Source organism: Oryctolagus cuniculus, chromosome 5 (assembly GCF_964237555.1).
Source record: "Oryctolagus cuniculus chromosome 5, mOryCun1.1, whole genome shotgun sequence".
Taxonomy (NCBI): domain Eukaryota; kingdom Metazoa; phylum Chordata; class Mammalia; order Lagomorpha; family Leporidae; genus Oryctolagus; species Oryctolagus cuniculus.
The window spans coordinates 12,553,659-12,569,695 of NC_091436.1; the positions used below are offsets into that span (position 1 = coordinate 12,553,659).

At 51.7% G+C, this 16,037-nt stretch overlaps 1 protein-coding gene across 6 annotated transcripts in view; it reads right to left on the reverse strand.

Moving 5' to 3' along the window:
- The window catches only part of TIAM2 (TIAM Rac1 associated GEF 2), a 246,507-nt gene that overhangs the window by 117,225 nt on the left and 113,245 nt on the right, over nucleotides 1-16,037 (reverse strand). For all 6 annotated transcript variants that reach the window (XM_070073350.1, XM_070073355.1, XM_070073353.1 and 3 more), the window contains 2 exons: nucleotides 6,954-7,064; nucleotides 3,947-5,143 (listed from right to left, as the gene is read on the reverse strand). In XM_070073350.1, the coding sequence (XP_069929451.1) occupies nucleotides 3,947-5,137 (1,191 nt within the window). In that variant the 5' untranslated portion in view covers nucleotides 5,138-5,143; nucleotides 6,954-7,064. The remainder of the gene's footprint in view (nucleotides 1-3,946; nucleotides 5,144-6,953; nucleotides 7,065-16,037) is intronic.

The following is a 16,037-nucleotide window of genomic DNA, read 5'->3' on the forward strand; positions in this document are numbered from 1 at the left end:
ACATCTTTAAACATGTCCAGCTAGATTTCCTAGCCACTGTGTTATGTGTTTGAAACTAAGGTACCTGTAACATATGTACACAAAGCAAATGCTGGCTTCCCATTCTCACCCAACCAGATCATCGGAAACAACGGCTAACGTGACCCAGTGAGCCAGGGCACCGGGGGAAGCATGGGGAGTGACTCAGGAGCCGTCAGTCACTCCACAGGAAGACCAGTCGTGCGTGGTCTCATCTGTGGAACCTCAAATAGCTGCACGCATGCAAGCAGAGGGTGGCATGGTGGATGCCGGGGCCTGGGAAGTGGGGAGTGGGGAGATACTGCTCAACGGTACAACGGTGCAGTCCAGAGAGTCCTGGAGAGTTTTGTGCGGCAGGTGTCCACTGTCGCTAACCCTGTAGGCCATGCTTGAAATTCACCAAGAAGGTGCAACTCCAGGGCTCCCCCGACGCACAGAGCACCACGTGAGGTGAACGATATGCTTCCTAGCCTCACGTGGTGACCGCTTCTTTTTTTAAAAAATTTATTTATTATTTGAAAGGCAGTGTGAAGAGACAGAAAGAGAGAGAAAGATCTTCCATCCACTGGTTCACATCCCAAATGGCTGCAACAGCCAGAGCTGTGCCAGGCCAAAGCCAGGAGCCTGGAATTCCATCTGGGTCTGCCACATGGGTGGCAGGGGCCCAAGTATTTGGGCCATCACCCACTGCTTTCCCAGGCACATTCAGCAGGGAGCTGGATCAGAAGTGGAGCAGCCATAACTCGAATCAGGGCTCATATGGGAGGCCAGCATCACAGGTGGTAGCTTAACCCGCTGCAGCAACACCAGCCCAAGGGCTGATCATTTCACAACCCACACGTTCAGCAAAGCGTCAAGCTGTATGCTTCAAACACACACAATTGCCATTTGTCAATGACATTGTAATAAAGCTGGGAGGTGGGGAAAAATGTCTCTGGACTCATCAGGAACTAAAACAAAAGTGACCAGCATTCCTCACACTCCAGAAAAAAATACTGAATCCATGCCTCGCCCTTCTCCTCCAGCCATCTCTCTCCACCCTACGAAAGCTCTGTGTGAATTCTCAAGTCGCCAGAGTTTAAAATCAAGAGGTTCCAAAACCCAGGGCCTCTGCATCCTGAATCCACTCTACAGGAACCTCCCGAACAATCAGGCTGCACACCTAGCATTTCCGACTCTCCCTGAGGGCACGAGGCAGGATCAGTTCCCATCTCATCCCTCCCTTGAAGCCAGGTATGACCACGTGCCTTGCTTTGCACAACGAATGTGCACAGAAGTCCAGTGTGTCACTTCCGGGGCCAGGGTTGTGGCACAGCAGATGAAGCCGCCCCTTGCGATGCCTGCATCCCATCCTGGAGCTCCTGCTCAAGTCCTGGTGCCTGTGCTTCTACCCTAGCACCCTGCTGATACACCTGGGAAAGCAGTGCAAGATGGCCCGGTACCTAGGTCCCTGCCACCCACGTGGGAGATGTGGATACAGTTCTTGGCTCCAGGCTTCAGCCTGGCCAAGACATACTATAGATGCTGTGGGCATCTGGGGAGTGAAGCAGCAGATAGAAGATTTCTCCCTTTTCCTCTCACCACCCCTCCCCCACCTCATTTCTGTCACTTGACCAAATAAATAAATCTTAAAAAAAAAAAAAAAAAGTGGAAGCTTTAAAAGCCAACACGCAATACTCCTTCTCCCTCTGCCACAACAGCTGACAACATTCGAGGGCACCTGCTCCGTAGACCCAGGGTCCTAGGGACGGAGGGTGCAGGCCAGAGTCGCAGCTGATGGTGAACACGCAGCACAGGTGAGAAAGAGGCTGTGCTGAGCCCGAGAGATCTGAGAGGCCTTTGTTACCTGGGCATAGCCAAGGCCATGGATACAACTGCGAATAGACCTAGCACAGGAAGAAAGCCTCACTGTGGCTGAGGTTGGCATGAAGAGTTCATCCACAAACACATTCTGCAGGGGCACATGCTTCTTCTACTTATTTACTTACTGATTCATCTATTTATTGTAATTAGTCTAATATCCTCTTTCAGTTGTGGGTTTTTTTTTTTTTTTTTTTTTTTTTGCAAATAAATCTGCTTTTTGACTCTAACACCACAGGGTGGTTTTAAAGATCTAACTAGAAAAGGCCACTCTTTTTAAATCAATTTTTCCCCCAAAGTCAAAACCAGTATCTCTCCCCACCATGGTAAGACCTTCTGACCACTGGCCTACTCTCATGCAGAAGTGTGTGTGTGTGTGTGTGTGTGTGTGTGTGAGTGAGAGAGAGAGAGAGAGAGAGAGAGAAAGTGTGTGGGGCAGGGGGGAGAGAGAGAATATATGGGAGAGAGGGAGAGAGAGAGAGAGAATTCTCACTGATCTGGTACCTTATTATTGGATGTTATCCCAAAGTGTGCCCATGCACTGGTCACATCTTTTAAGGACATAAACCTGACTTTCACCTTAAATTGCGAAAGGAAAACAAAGGCTCATCATGCAGAAGTGACAGGCTAGGCAAAAAAGTTCATCTTGTTCACGTTTAGAGATCATCAACTGTGGGAACACAAGCAAAATCTAAAGAGCTGTCTTCTTGGGTCATTCTTTAAGAAATCCAAAATAGCTGATCACCTTACAAACCAGTAGCTATGCACAATACCTTGGCCATGGAGCTAACTGGAAAAAGAATGTGTTTGAGATCTCATAGACTGAGCTTTACCCCCTTAACTTCTGCAAGAACTAGCCAGGTCATTCAGGAGGGCCCCTCAAATCCTTGACCCTTAGTGTCCTTTTTAAAATGAGGAGTCTCGCTAGCTCTACAGTTTGCATTCTTTGGTTCTAACCAGTTTGCTCTCAAGCCTACAGGCACATGAGTAGCTCACAGTTCTGGTTTTGGACAAGACGGGGCTAAGGGGCTGCAGTGCCCACGGGCAGGTTGGGCAGGGAGCATCTGCACCTACGAGAAAGTGATGGACACACAGAGGCAAGTGGTGTACTCGGAAGCAGCCTGGATGGGAATGAGTTCAGAAGGGCAGTGTGTAAGGGAGGCCGTCCGGAGGGCTGGGGTCTCTGGGCCCCTTCAGACACAGGTAGAATGTCCCTCACAAGCAGGCTGTCAGCTGGGGCTGGAAAGCTGTCTCCAGGCCAACCGGCATCTCCCCCACGGACAGCTTCTCTGCTGCAGGTGTGACCTTGCGGCTTTAATCTACCTTCGGGGTGGGTGCAATCTCTCACTCAGAGCCGGCAAGGGAAGGGGCTGAGCCCCTGGGGAGTCCAGACTGGTTCTAGGAGACCCCAGCTATCCTATGGCACCTTGAAATCACACCTCCAGGGTGGCTGAGCCTCTAAGGAGACAGTCTCCAGGAGACCTCCGTTATCTCCATGAGCCCCAAGCCAATCAACATACAGGATGTGAAGCCCCAATCCACAGAATGACCCAATTGGGGGAAAAGTGGTAATGCTTTAAAAACCCAGGACACTTCCTCAAAGCCAGTCCCACTTGGGCACTCGCCCACTCTCTTCTCTGCCTTCTCTTGCCACTTGCCAAAGAAAAATTTCATTCCTAATACAAGTTTCTGCCTCTTTGCAAATTGTTTCCTGGCTTTTTATTTCTATACCAAGGAAAAGAACCCACGAGACTGACTCCGGCAACTGCTGTCCCCTCCGTGATGGGGAACAGTAAGCCAGGCCACAGGCGTCCTGGGTGCACAGGAGAGATGCCGGATGACTGGTTCCAGGAAGCTGAGTGCACAGGTCAGCTCTAACATTTGCATCCAAAAGATGGGACCGCAGCCCCAGAGTAAATAAGCAGATCTTTGAAAAAAACTTAAAAAGGTGAAAGTGCACATCCTGATTAGCACAAGCAGCAAACCCCAGGGCTGAGCAGTGTCCCATCCCCCTGACGGCCGCGGCTCCGGGGGACCCTCCCTGGGCTCCGTGCCCCCCAGGGCTCACCTGCAGTTTCCTCTTCTTCCGCGAGAGGCTCCCGGTCCAGTCGCTGATCCGGCGCATCCTGGCCTTGAGGGTGTCCTTCTTGGCCGGGTCCTCGGGGAAGGCCTTGGACTTGCGGCACGGCAGGGTGAAGGAGTTGTACTGGCCGGGCTCGCCGCGCCCCACCCTGGAGGGCACATCCATGTCGGAGGCAAAGGACACACGGTTGCTGAGGCTGGCGTGCGCACCCGCATACTCGTCGGGCAGGCCGAGGTGCCCCGCGGGAGCGTCCTTGTACAGGTCCCGCAGGGAGGACAGGGAGCAGCTTTGGCTGAAAGGTTTCTTGGCGTCGCCAGGCGGGGGGAAACAGGCTGCGAGGCTGGGGTCGGGCGTGCTGGGCGTCCGGAGGGACCCCTCCACCTCGCTCTGCTCCGTCGCGTTGCCCCAAGGCGAGTCGTACCAGGACGACTCGGAGCTCAGCGAGCTGCCTTTGCTGGAGCGCAGGCGGGAGTCGGTGGGAGAGGGGCGGCGGCTGGGCGGGGAGTTCTCGCCACCCTCGCCACCCTCCGAGCCCCTCCTGGTGTCCGGGCTCAGGGTGGGCGAGTATCTCAGCAGCTGCACGGGCGCGCCGGGCTCGGCGGCGCCGTGGTGGCCGCCGCTGTGGAACTCCACCCGGAGACACCCGTCCAGCTTGCCCAGCGTCTTGATGAGCACCCTGGGGCTCTTGCGGTCCTCTCCCGGCGGCGGCGGCGGCGGCGGCGGCGTGGACCCCATGCTCTCCTGTCGGCCGTAGCAGTTGAGGAGGTGCCCGTTGCGGTCCTTCGAGGTCGTGTGGTTATCCGGCGGCGGCTTGTGGTCCCCGCGCTGGAAGCCGTTCTCCGGGAAGAGGACAGCAGGGTGGCCCTGCAGCTCAGGCCCTGGGCCGCTCGCCCTGTGCCTGGAGTGGCCCGAGCCTCTGGGGCCTTTGCCGGGGGGCCCGGCGAGTCTGGCTGCAGAGTAAGGCTGACTGCTCTTGAAGTGGGACAGGCAGCTGCGGGCCAGCGACCTGGACTTGTAGCCGGCTCCGCTGCCTCCGGGCGCCCAGCCCTGCAAGGACTTCTCATCTTTCGCGTGGACGCTGCGAATCTTCAGGGAGCAAGGCTTTTGCTTCACACCAGGAAGCTGGCTGTGGTGTTTAGATCCCGGCAGGGTGTACTGACTCTCCGAGTTGCCCATCTTCACCTGCATTAAGGATGGTTAACATCGGGTAAGAGCCACCGCCTAAGCGACTTTCCCATAGGACAGAAGCCCCTCACGTGACCCAGGAGGTAAGCAGCCTCTGTGCCCGCCTCCTCTCGGAGGGGTAGGGGCTCAGGTGGGCTCCTTGCTCATGAGCCACAGGGCACAAGTTTTGAACTAATGGTTCTCAAGGAGAAAGATGAACTGGAAGTATCTTTGCTGTTTAGTAGCAGATACGTGGGAGAACTAACACCCAACCACCACACAGCCGTCCCTCCACATCCATGGGGACTGATTCCAGGGTCCCCCATAAAGCTATCAAAACCAGCAGATTCAAGCCCATGATATAAAAAGGCCTACTAGTTGCACAGCACTACCTACATCCTGTGTAATCATCGCTGGATTCCTTCTCAAGTCTACGGTAAAGTAAATAAGAGGTAATCAGCCGAGTGTTGTTTAGGGGAAAGAACAAGAAAAAGCAAGCCTGTGTGCTCAGCACGGACACAATTTTTTTTTTTTAAACATGTTCAGTCACGTCTGGGTGCAACCATCGGAAGAGGGGCCAAGTGCCTGAGGAATCCCGGCTCTGAGATGCCCATCGCCCCAGGGACCATGCTCCAGGGAAGTTCTCACACATGAACTGAGGCGGATGCTCCAAAAAAAAAAAAAAAAAGGAAGTTCCCAACCGTGAAGCTGAAATTTACAAAAAGTGGGCAGTGGGGCAGAAGGAGACTCTGATTTAGGAGAGAGAAGCATTTTACGACAACTAACCTCCAGAGCTTTTCTAGAAGCCTCAGGAGTTCTCACTTTAGAAAATGATGGGAGGCCGGCGCGGCGGCTCACTAGGCTCATCCTCCGCCTTGCGGCGCTGGCACACCAGGTTCTAGTCCCGGTCGGGGCGCCGGATTCTGTCCCCGTTGCCCCTCTTCCAGGCCAGCTCTCTGCTGTGGCCAGGGAGTGCAGTGGAGGATGGCCCAAGTACTTGGACCCTGCACCCCATGGGAGACCAGGAGAAGTACCTGGCTCCTGCCTTCGGATCAGTGTGGTGCGCCGGCCACAGCGTGCTGGCCGCGGCGGCCATTGGAGGGTGAACCAACGGCAAAGGAAGACCTTTCTCTCTGTTTCTCTCTCTGTCCATTCTGCCTGTCCAAAAAAAAAAAAAAAAAAAAAAAGAAGAAGAAGAAGAAGAAAGAAAAAAGAAAATGATGGGAGTGAGTTCAGGTTTTAAAGTGACATGGGGTGGGGGGCAGCACCGTGGCTCACTTGGTTAATCCTCCACCTGTGGCGCCGGCATCCCATATGGGCACCAGGTTCTAGTCCTGGCTGCTCCTCTTCCAGTCCAGCTCTCTGCTGTGGCCCGGAAAGGCAGTGGAAGATGGCCCAAGTGCTTGGGTGCCTGCACCCACATGGGAGACCAGGAGAAGCACCTGGCTCCTGGCTTCGGATCGGTGTAGTTCTGGCCGTGGCGGCCATTTGGGGAGTGAACCAATGGAAGGAAGACCTTTCTCTCTGTCTCTCTCACTGTTTGTAACTCTACCTCTCAAATAAATACATAAAATCTTAAAAAAAAAAAAAAAAGTGACATGGGATCCAAACTTTGCCCTCAGGGAGCCTTTACTTTAGGCAAGTTGGAGGTAATGCTTCCAATTACGTTTCCAGATAAATTTGGTTTTGAATTCTTTTGTATTTAAAAATGTACAGTCGCACACCACAAGGAAATGAGTCGGCTTTTCTTTGGCGACGAATCATCAAGCATTTTAAAACTGAAACATTGAACCTGGACATGTGCCCAGAGCACCTGAGCTGGGCTTACCTGCAGCCTGGTGTTCGCTCTGAGGGAGACGGGAGATCAGTGCACTTCACATGACCGTGGGACCCACTCAGCGCACTTCACAAGTGAGGGGAAGGAGTTCATGAAGCAGTGCTGAAAAACAGAAATTCGAGAACACTCTATCAGGCATTCTGCACCAAACCCCAAACCCGGAAAGGTCTCATGAAAATTATCTGAAGACAAATGCTCAGGATCACTGTCAAAGTCCTACATGAGGGGCGGGCATCGTGCCACAGAGGGTTACCCACGCCACAGTGGAGTGCCTCTGCTTCCGATCCAGCTTCCTGCTGCAGTACAGCCTGGGAGGCAACAGGTGAAGACCCAAGTGCTAGGGCCCCTGCCACCCACGTGGAAGACCCAGCTGGAGTTCCTGGCTCCTGCCTTTGGTCTGGCTCAGCAGCAGCTGTTGTGGGCCCCTGAGGAGTGAACCAGTGAATAGATCACCGTCTCCCTCCCTCTCTGTTGCCCTGCCTTTCGAATTTAAAAAAAAAAAAAAGTTTTTTCAAATCCCAGAAGAAACACCTGTGGACTGCTGATTGCTCAGGTGTCAGGAAGGTGCAGAGGAAGCCAGATGTGTCCACCCCACCTGGTGTGGATGACATCTGCACTTGCCTGCTCAGAGGACAAAAGGGAGGGAGCCAGGCAGGACTGACCCCCACTGCTGGGGAGGCAACCTGGAGATAAGACCACCCACCACAGGAGCGGCTGATTGTTCCCCATGGAACAAAGCCATTTAAAGGGTTTTTGTTTTTTGTTTTTTGTTTTAAAGGTAGAATCACAAAGAAAAGACCTTGACTAAAGTAACAGCTACAGAGGTTCCACCCCTAAATGAGATTAGAAGTTGTTCTCACAAGCTTGTTAGTAGGGACCAGAGGCCTGCAGGACAGGTGTGGCTTGGGGTGGGGTAGGGTTGGGAGGCTGGGAGGGGGCTGGCTGCCCCCTGGAGTTCCCCTGAGGGGCCACAAAGCCTTGACTTGTCCCTGAGAGGTGGAAAAGAGCTGCAGGCATCAGCAGGGACTTTTTAGTTCCTTTTCTGCATTTTAGTTTTGACTGTGCCACAGTGTTGTAACAGACTACACGGTCTGGGCCAGTTCTACGTGTGCAGCTCAGCAGTGTGCAGAGTTCACCCTGCGCACAGCCGTGCCACCATCCATCTCCAGAGCCCTTCTCATCTTGCAGAACTGAGCCCTGCTCCCACCACCCTCTGACTCCCTAAGCCCCACTTCCCCTAGGACCGGGCAACCAGAATCCTAGTTTCTGTCTTTACGAATTTGGTGACTCTAGGCACCTGTATGAGTGGAATCATACAGTATTTGCTGTAACTGCTTTATTTCATTTAGTATAATGTCCTTAAGGTTCATCCATGCAGTAGGATGTATCAGAATTTCTTGCCTTTTTGGGGCCAGCACTGTGGTATAGCGGGTAAAGCTGCCGCCTATAGTGCTGGCATCCCATATGGGTGCCAGTTCAAGTCCTGGCTGCTCCACTTCCAATCCAGCTCCCTGCTATGACCTGGGAAAGCAGCAGAAGATGGCTCAAATGCTTGGGCCCCTGTACCCACATGGGAGACCTAGAAGAGGCCCCTGGTTCCTGGCTTTGGATTGGCCCAGCTCCATTTTGGGAGTGAACCAGCAGATGGAAGATCTTTCTCTCTTTCTGCCTCTGCCTCTCTGTAACTCTTTCAACTAAATAAATAAATCTTTACAAACAACAACAAAGAATTTCTTTTCTTCTTAAGGCCAGGTAACATTCCATTATCTGTATGTACAACACTTCATCCGTCCATCCATCCATAGGTGTCTGGAGTGCTTCCATCTCTTGGCTATTGTGAACAATGCTACTAAGAACACAGGTACACACATATCTCTTCAAGACCCTGCTTTCAAATTTTTTCAGTTATACAACCCAGAAATGCAACTGCTGCACCACCGAGTTACTATATTCTGAATTCTCTGGGGAATGGCCACGCTGTTCTCCATTGGAGCCACACCACTTCATGTTCCCATCAGTGGAGCACCAGGGTCCCAGCAGCCCACTTCCTCACCAATGCTACCCTCTGGTTCGTTGACAGTAGCCACTCTCACAGTCACAGCGGGTGCTGGTTTCCACCTCCAAGGAGAGATGCTGAGTCTCGTCCTGGGCGTAGTGGCCATCATGGATCTCTGGATTTGAAGTTAATGAGAGGCGAGCAAGAGCAATGGACCTGAGTTCCTCTAATGCGGCCAAAGATGCACCTCCTGCCCAAGTCCAGCCATACAAATACCCTTTAAGTTGAAGGAGAGGGGGAAGCTACAGAAATTTTCCACTCAGGTAGCAGCATAAAATCTACAGGCTCACTGGAGTCCATTAAAACCGAGGCCAGACTCTCATTCATGCGGCTGAACCAGATGGCGCCTACGAAGCGGCTCAAATGGTAACTTGTGCTGGGCAGTGCTCCTGTCCCTAGGAGGGGACACACATTGGCTGCCTGGCCCAGATCTGAGCCACAAGAAGCCTGCCTTTCAAAAGGTAAGACCCGAGCCGCGGGTCGCTTCTCAGCGTCTTGGGGATCTGAAAATGGCCAGGAACCCCGCAGGCTGCTCCCACGGAAACCTCCGCAATACGGTGCTGAGAGGGGCGGCATTTGTTTACTTCCGTCTAGACCAGCGCCCAGGGAGCACCCTAAGGACAAGAGGCTCCTGGGTCACCAGGCAGCCCTCCGTGTGCCAGCGCTTCCTAACTGCACGGGCCCGGAGCGTGCAGCGCGCAGCACCCGTGGGACAAAGCTGCCACAGAGCGGCGCCTGTTCCAGCCACTCACAGACACACAAGGGCCAAGGTTCCAAGCAGTAGAGCGGCTCCAAGAGGAAGGCCCCAGCAGCGGGCTGCAAGCCAAAGTCAGCACACGACCTGCTTCTTTATTTCATGTGGTACGTCAGGAAACAGGCCACCAGCCCCATCCTTTAGGAGTGCTGGGAACCCAAGGCCGGAAACTCACGTCTGCTAGGATGCACCCAATAAACACCAAAGCAAGCACTCCACGTGCCAGCCGGTGACCCAGAGACAAATCCTCCCTCCTGGGCCTGCCCGAGACACTGAGGGGCAAACCCAGGAGGGTGGGTTTCCATCACTCCCACCCCGACAGGGCAGACAGGAGAGCCCAGGGGTTGACGGAGTGAGCAACAAAGTGCATTTTGATGCAGCAATAATGCAGACCAGTTGTTCCACGTGCCCAGTTAACTCTGGCAAAAGAAAACTTGAGCAGGAAGAATTTATCCAATATATAAATTTGTTGGCAGAAAGGAAAATCTCTTAGGGAACTGATCGTGCCTGAGGAGTTGGACAAACTAAACAGATGATTCGTCGGTTGTACGCTCGGTGTGATTTTGGTCTGGAAGCAAGAGAATAAATGGGTCAAGTTTTTGGCAGCCTCTGGTCCCCTGGCTCCTTTGGTAAGGAAATTTTCTGGTGTTAGAATTAAAAACCCTTTTGCTGATAGAAAGTGGGTATGAACACAAATAAATAAATAAATAAAATGGACTTCCCGTGAAGTCCTTAAAAAGGAAATGGTGAAAATGGGTGTGGGGTAAGTAGCATACGTGTGTGTATATATGTATATACATGTATATATGCATATATACACAGATCTACTATGTACACTAACATGGAGTAACACACATGAGGCATACTAGTGTGTAACAACACACAGGCGTGAACATGCTATAATCCCTACTAGGTATATGGTGTGCAACAACATGCACATACAAGGTATACTGATGTGCAATAAGGCCTCCTACTGACAGAAAAGGAAGTGAAGCCACACTGGGAAAAAGTGAGATAAATAAGATGTCGTGCACTTAACCAACACTGCACACTGTGTTACATTCTGTGATTACTGATTGAATAATTACAATACGATAGTGGAATCTTTTTAGATTGACCACAATCCATGAAGCTAAACATCAACCCCCCCCCCCAAAAAAAAAACCACCTCATTTTAATTTTTCTGCCTCCCTTCCGATCCCTATCTACATCAACGTGCTCGGTAGCTTTTTAAGCTGCATTCAGAACCACGAAGGGGAGCTTTTCTCACACTGTGACCAAGCCCCTGCCCATAAGTGCCCAGCGAAGTACAGGAATCCCAGACATCCGCCAGCAGTCCCCACAGCCACTGCACCCCCCTGGGTCCCAGAGAAAGAAAAGCTCAGAAGGAAAGTCAAGATGTACCTTTTCTTCACTTGCCGTCAGTCTGTGCTAGAATCCCAAGGTCTCTGCTTGCTCGGAGTAGAGCATCCGCAGCAAACACCAGAACCCTCCCCACCTTGCCTGCCGGCAGGGGTGACAGGTGACAGCAAACAGAGTGCAGGCACAGGGCCCCCACACAGCAGCAGACGGATGGCCACACAAGATGGAGGAAGGTCGAGTTATAGCACCAGGGTATACCAAAGGCCTCACGTGGCTCCAGGGAGATTTTTATACTGAATTTGCCCGGGGCAAATGCCTCAGAGGGTGTTAATAGCCAGATAAGAAAAGGGTTGGCTAGGGTTAACCCTAACATTTGTGGTGGGTGGTGCGGCCAGATTGGGGGTGGGGAAGGCTTCTATCACTAAAGAGGGAAGTCTGAGAATTCTGGTCTGGCTTGTGTCAGAGGGCTGGGGTTAAGACCGGCTTCTGTCTCTGTAATGGCACGTGTCTCAGGCAAACGACTTGCACTTTCTGGATTTCATTTTCCCCATTTGCAACTTGAGGATAAAAATACTGTCCCACCTAGCTCATATACTGAGAATCAAGTGTGGAAATATATGCAAAACTACAGAAAAAAAAACAAAAACTGAAATGCAAGAGTGCTATTATTAAATTTTAGTTCTATATCTTCTATATTACGAGATCAGATCTTATAACCACTCATCATTTCAGATATTACACTATTAGTTATTGTGTTAAATATATTTTTTATAGATAAGCATATTGTATTTATGTATAGGCAAATTAGGGCTCTTCTAAGATCTACTGTTAGTGTCTGATTTTGTTTAGTTGCTCAAATTACTACTGTTAGTAAAATGGCACAGTCCCAACACCATCCTAGGTGCTAGCCACCGCCACCATTGCTGGAAGCCAGGTAGCCACATGGCCCAACCACCGGTGTCAGCCCCACCCCCATCCTAATGGGATTTGCTGCTCCTACTTCCCTGCCTACACATCCTCTCCCCTCCTGGCAAAGTTTCTGAACACGTGGCTCTCTCTCTCTGTCTCCTGATCTTTGTGTGTGTGTGTCTCTCTCTCTATCTCTTGATCTCTCTTAAGCTCTCCTTCTCCCTCTTTTCCTTCTTTGCCCCTTCCCTTCAGTCTGTCGGGTTTCCCCTAATAAACCCTGTCCCTTACTCCAGTGTTTGGTGTGCTCTGTGGCGGCCTTACCATTATAGCATATACAACTACTGAATGTGTAAGAGAAGTGTCAAGGAAAACAATAGCAAGATCCAAGCACTTGCGTTATTAGAAATACATATTAGAAAAATGTAAAAAGTCACCCGAGTGCTCATCAAACGAGTCACATTAGCCAAAAGCAGTCATCCCCAATTAGGGGGTTTTTTCCCCCAGGTGACACTGGCATGTCCCAAAATATTTTTGGTGTCACACTGGGGTCGTGTGCTGGCATGTAGTATGTATAGGCCAAGGAAGCTGCTAAGCAGCCCACAAAACACAGGACGGCCCCACAACAAACAAGGATCTGGCCCAACACACCACGAGTGCTGAAGCTCGGAAACGCTGCCTTAAACTTTTACTATTTGCCCATGTCACTAAAAATGCTAAGACGCAAAGAGAAAAATGCCTAAAAATATAAAACGAAAGTACGCAACTCTGCCAAGGGCCCAAACTTACAACAACAACAACAACAACAAAATCTGTAAATATTATCAGAATCTGCTTCTCTCCTGCTGAGTCAATGAACTCTACTTGGAAAGCATGAATTGGGTACCAGGCCATAAAGGAGCTCAGTTCTAATTGTAGGGAGCTTTGAACGCAATGTGGAGAAGGGCTAGGCAAGGGGACAGCTGGTCTTCCTGGGAACAGCGCTAAGGAGGTAAAACTCCCACCACTAGAGTGCAGAAAGCAAGCTGCTGCGGGCAGCTAAGATCCACTGTGGGGCCCCACTAGTTGTCTGCAGCTCGGCAGGACTCCTTCCAAACCCCTATTAGCAGATGAGTGGATGCGCTGATCTGCAGGAGGTCTGTAGAGAGAAGCTTAGAAGCTTGGCTGGTGTTCACCAGGGGGAAAGTAACAAATTCCACAGAGGCAACAGCATCACCTTAGTCAGTCTATACAAGGAGGATCTCAGAACTCACACCTGTTTTAAAAAAAAAAAATTCAAACATTTGCAATATTACTTATCACTTAACAGAAGTGATCAAACTATGGATCATGGCCCCTTTCTCAGCCTTTTTATTTATTTATTTATTTTTTTGACAGGCAAAGTTAGACAGTGAGAGAGAGAGTCAGAGAGAAAGGTCTTCCTTCCGTTGGTTCACCCCTCAAATGGCCGCCATGGCCGGCGCTGTGCTGATCCGAAGCCAGGAGCCAGGTGCTTCTCCTGGTCTCCCATGCGGGTGCAGGGCCTAAGCACTTGCCTTCCTGGGCCACAGCAGAGAGCTGGACTGGAAGAGGAGCAACCAGGACAGAATCCGGCGCCCCAACCAGGACTAGAACCCGGGGTACCTGCGCTGCAGGTGGAGGATTAGCCTAGTGAGCCATGGCGCCAGCCCTTTTTCCAGCCTTTTTAAAGTCTTATTTTATTTATTTGAAAGGCAGAGTTATAGAAACCAGGAGCCAAACTTTATCTGGGTCTCCCACATGGGTGCAGGGGCCCAAGCACTTGGGCCATCCTCCGCTGCTTTCCCAGGCACATTAGTAGGGATGCTGGATCAGAAGTGGAGCAGCCGGGACTCAAACCGGCACCCAGAGGGGATACTGGCTCTGCAGACGGTGGCTTAACCCATTACACCACAGCACTGGCCCAGAGAAGCGAGTCTTTAAGGATGCAAGGGATTCCGCCTGATGAAGAAAGACAAGACGGCCATTTCAGGGAAGGGACTTGGCTCGGGAGAGCAGTACAGACAGCTACGAGGTCCTCGTCACCAGACTCAGGAGTAGATAACAACTTGATGGCCAGGACTGTCCCAAGGGGTTTTGTTTAGGGGAATTCCAGGTCCAGGCAGGGGAATTCCAACTCCAGGACAGAAAGTCAGCACCACTGGCACTCGGCCATCACAGACATTCCCTGGAGAGTACAGTATTGCTGACCAACCAGGAACTGGGACACAAGCTAAGTGTGTAACTGAACCAAGTAACCACTGTGACTCCAACCAGCTCCTTATCCCCGGCGGGAGGCCCACGTGCAGCTGCCCCCATTCTCTGTCCCCCTTATTGCCTTCCTTATGGCCTCCTTAAAAACCCCAAGGCGTCCTCATTCAGCAGGATGAAGTTTTGCAGATGTGAGCCTGCTACCTTCCCATCCCTCAACAGGCTAACCGTCCCTTTACCCTCAAACCCTGTCCTTGTCATTTTGATGCGACACCATAAACATGGACCAAACTGAGAGGAGGTAGAAGGCAGAGTGGGGACAGAGGGAGCCGGGAGACGTTGACACACCTTGTCCCACCCCATCCCACTATTCCGGGCAACGCTACGGGATGAACCATTACGGAAGGTCCCTTTGGGACTCCCTCTCGCTGGGGAAGGAGCCCACAGCAGCAACAGCTAAGGACCCGTATGGAGGAGATCACAGGAGTAAAACATCTGGAGAGCCAGTAAGAGCGACTGTGACAAGCTTACCAGCACTGAGCCTATGAGAGAGGCGGCGAGGCCAACACCCCCGTGAGTGTCGCAGGTGCCTTTCTGGAAGGCCCAGCCAGCTGAGTAGCCCAGCTCCCTCAGAGCCACCACAGAAACTGAAACTATCTCAGGGCTTTGGCTTTCTGTTTTTGTTTCTAGAAAATATCTTTTCAAATAAAGTTACAGAATCAGTATAGTCTAAAAGGTAATAATCCAGGTAAGGATATTTTCCTTATTTTTCTTTCAGAAATGACCAAAATGCTTTTTTTTTTTTTTTTTGACAGGCAGAGTGGACAGTGAGAGAAAGAGAGAAAGGTCTTCCTTTGCCGTTGGGTCACCCTCCAATGGCCGCTGGCGCACCGCGCTGATCCGATGGCAGGAGCCAGGTGCTTCTCCTGGTCTCCCATGGGGTACAGGGCCCAAGCACCTGGGCCATCCTCCACTGCACTCCCTGGCCACAGCAGAGAGCTGGCCTGGAAGAGGGGCAACCGGGACAGAATCCGGCGCCCCAACCGGGACTAGAACCCGGTGTGCCGGCGCCGCAAGGCGGAGGATTAGCCTAGTGAGCCACAGCGCCGGCCACATTTCATACATTTTCATCCAGGCTCTCTCAAGCACAGATTTCTCCCGTTGAATACATCAAATGTTCCTTCCCGCTGTGCCTTTTCCCCAAGGCCACTGCAAGTCTCCCCCAGCACACGCCTGCCACCCAGGCGCCACCTCGGACTGCTTCACCGGCCACCGGAACCAAAGAGTGCACAGCGCCAGCCCCACTTTCAAACAACCCTCTTTTGTAACTTTCACGAACGGGAGATTCAGCATCGTTAGCGTGACTTTTAAACAGCCTCTCTTGTTCAACGTTCACAAGCTTCAGCCATTCCACCAAAAGCAAGCCCGACACGGACAAGCCTTCCCCCAGCGTCACCGCAAAACTCCCACGGAAGTTCACGCACCAGGATCCTAGGCTGCAACCACGGGGCTGCACCGCGCCGTCCACAAGGTGCGCGCGGCAGCAAATCAGAAGCAGGCATCGTGCCCCGGAGCCTCAGTCACATTCTGTCACCAGAACGCACAGTTGTGGCATTTGTGGCGACTGTGCCGAGTTATCCTTGGCGAGATGTTTCTTCATTACACACTGTTCCATTTCAGTTTAAAAAAAAAAAGAAATAAATAAATGAACTGCATCAATGGCACGTGCTACCTGGTTTTATTTTATTTATTTATTTATTTATTGACAGGCATGGTGGACAGTGAGAGA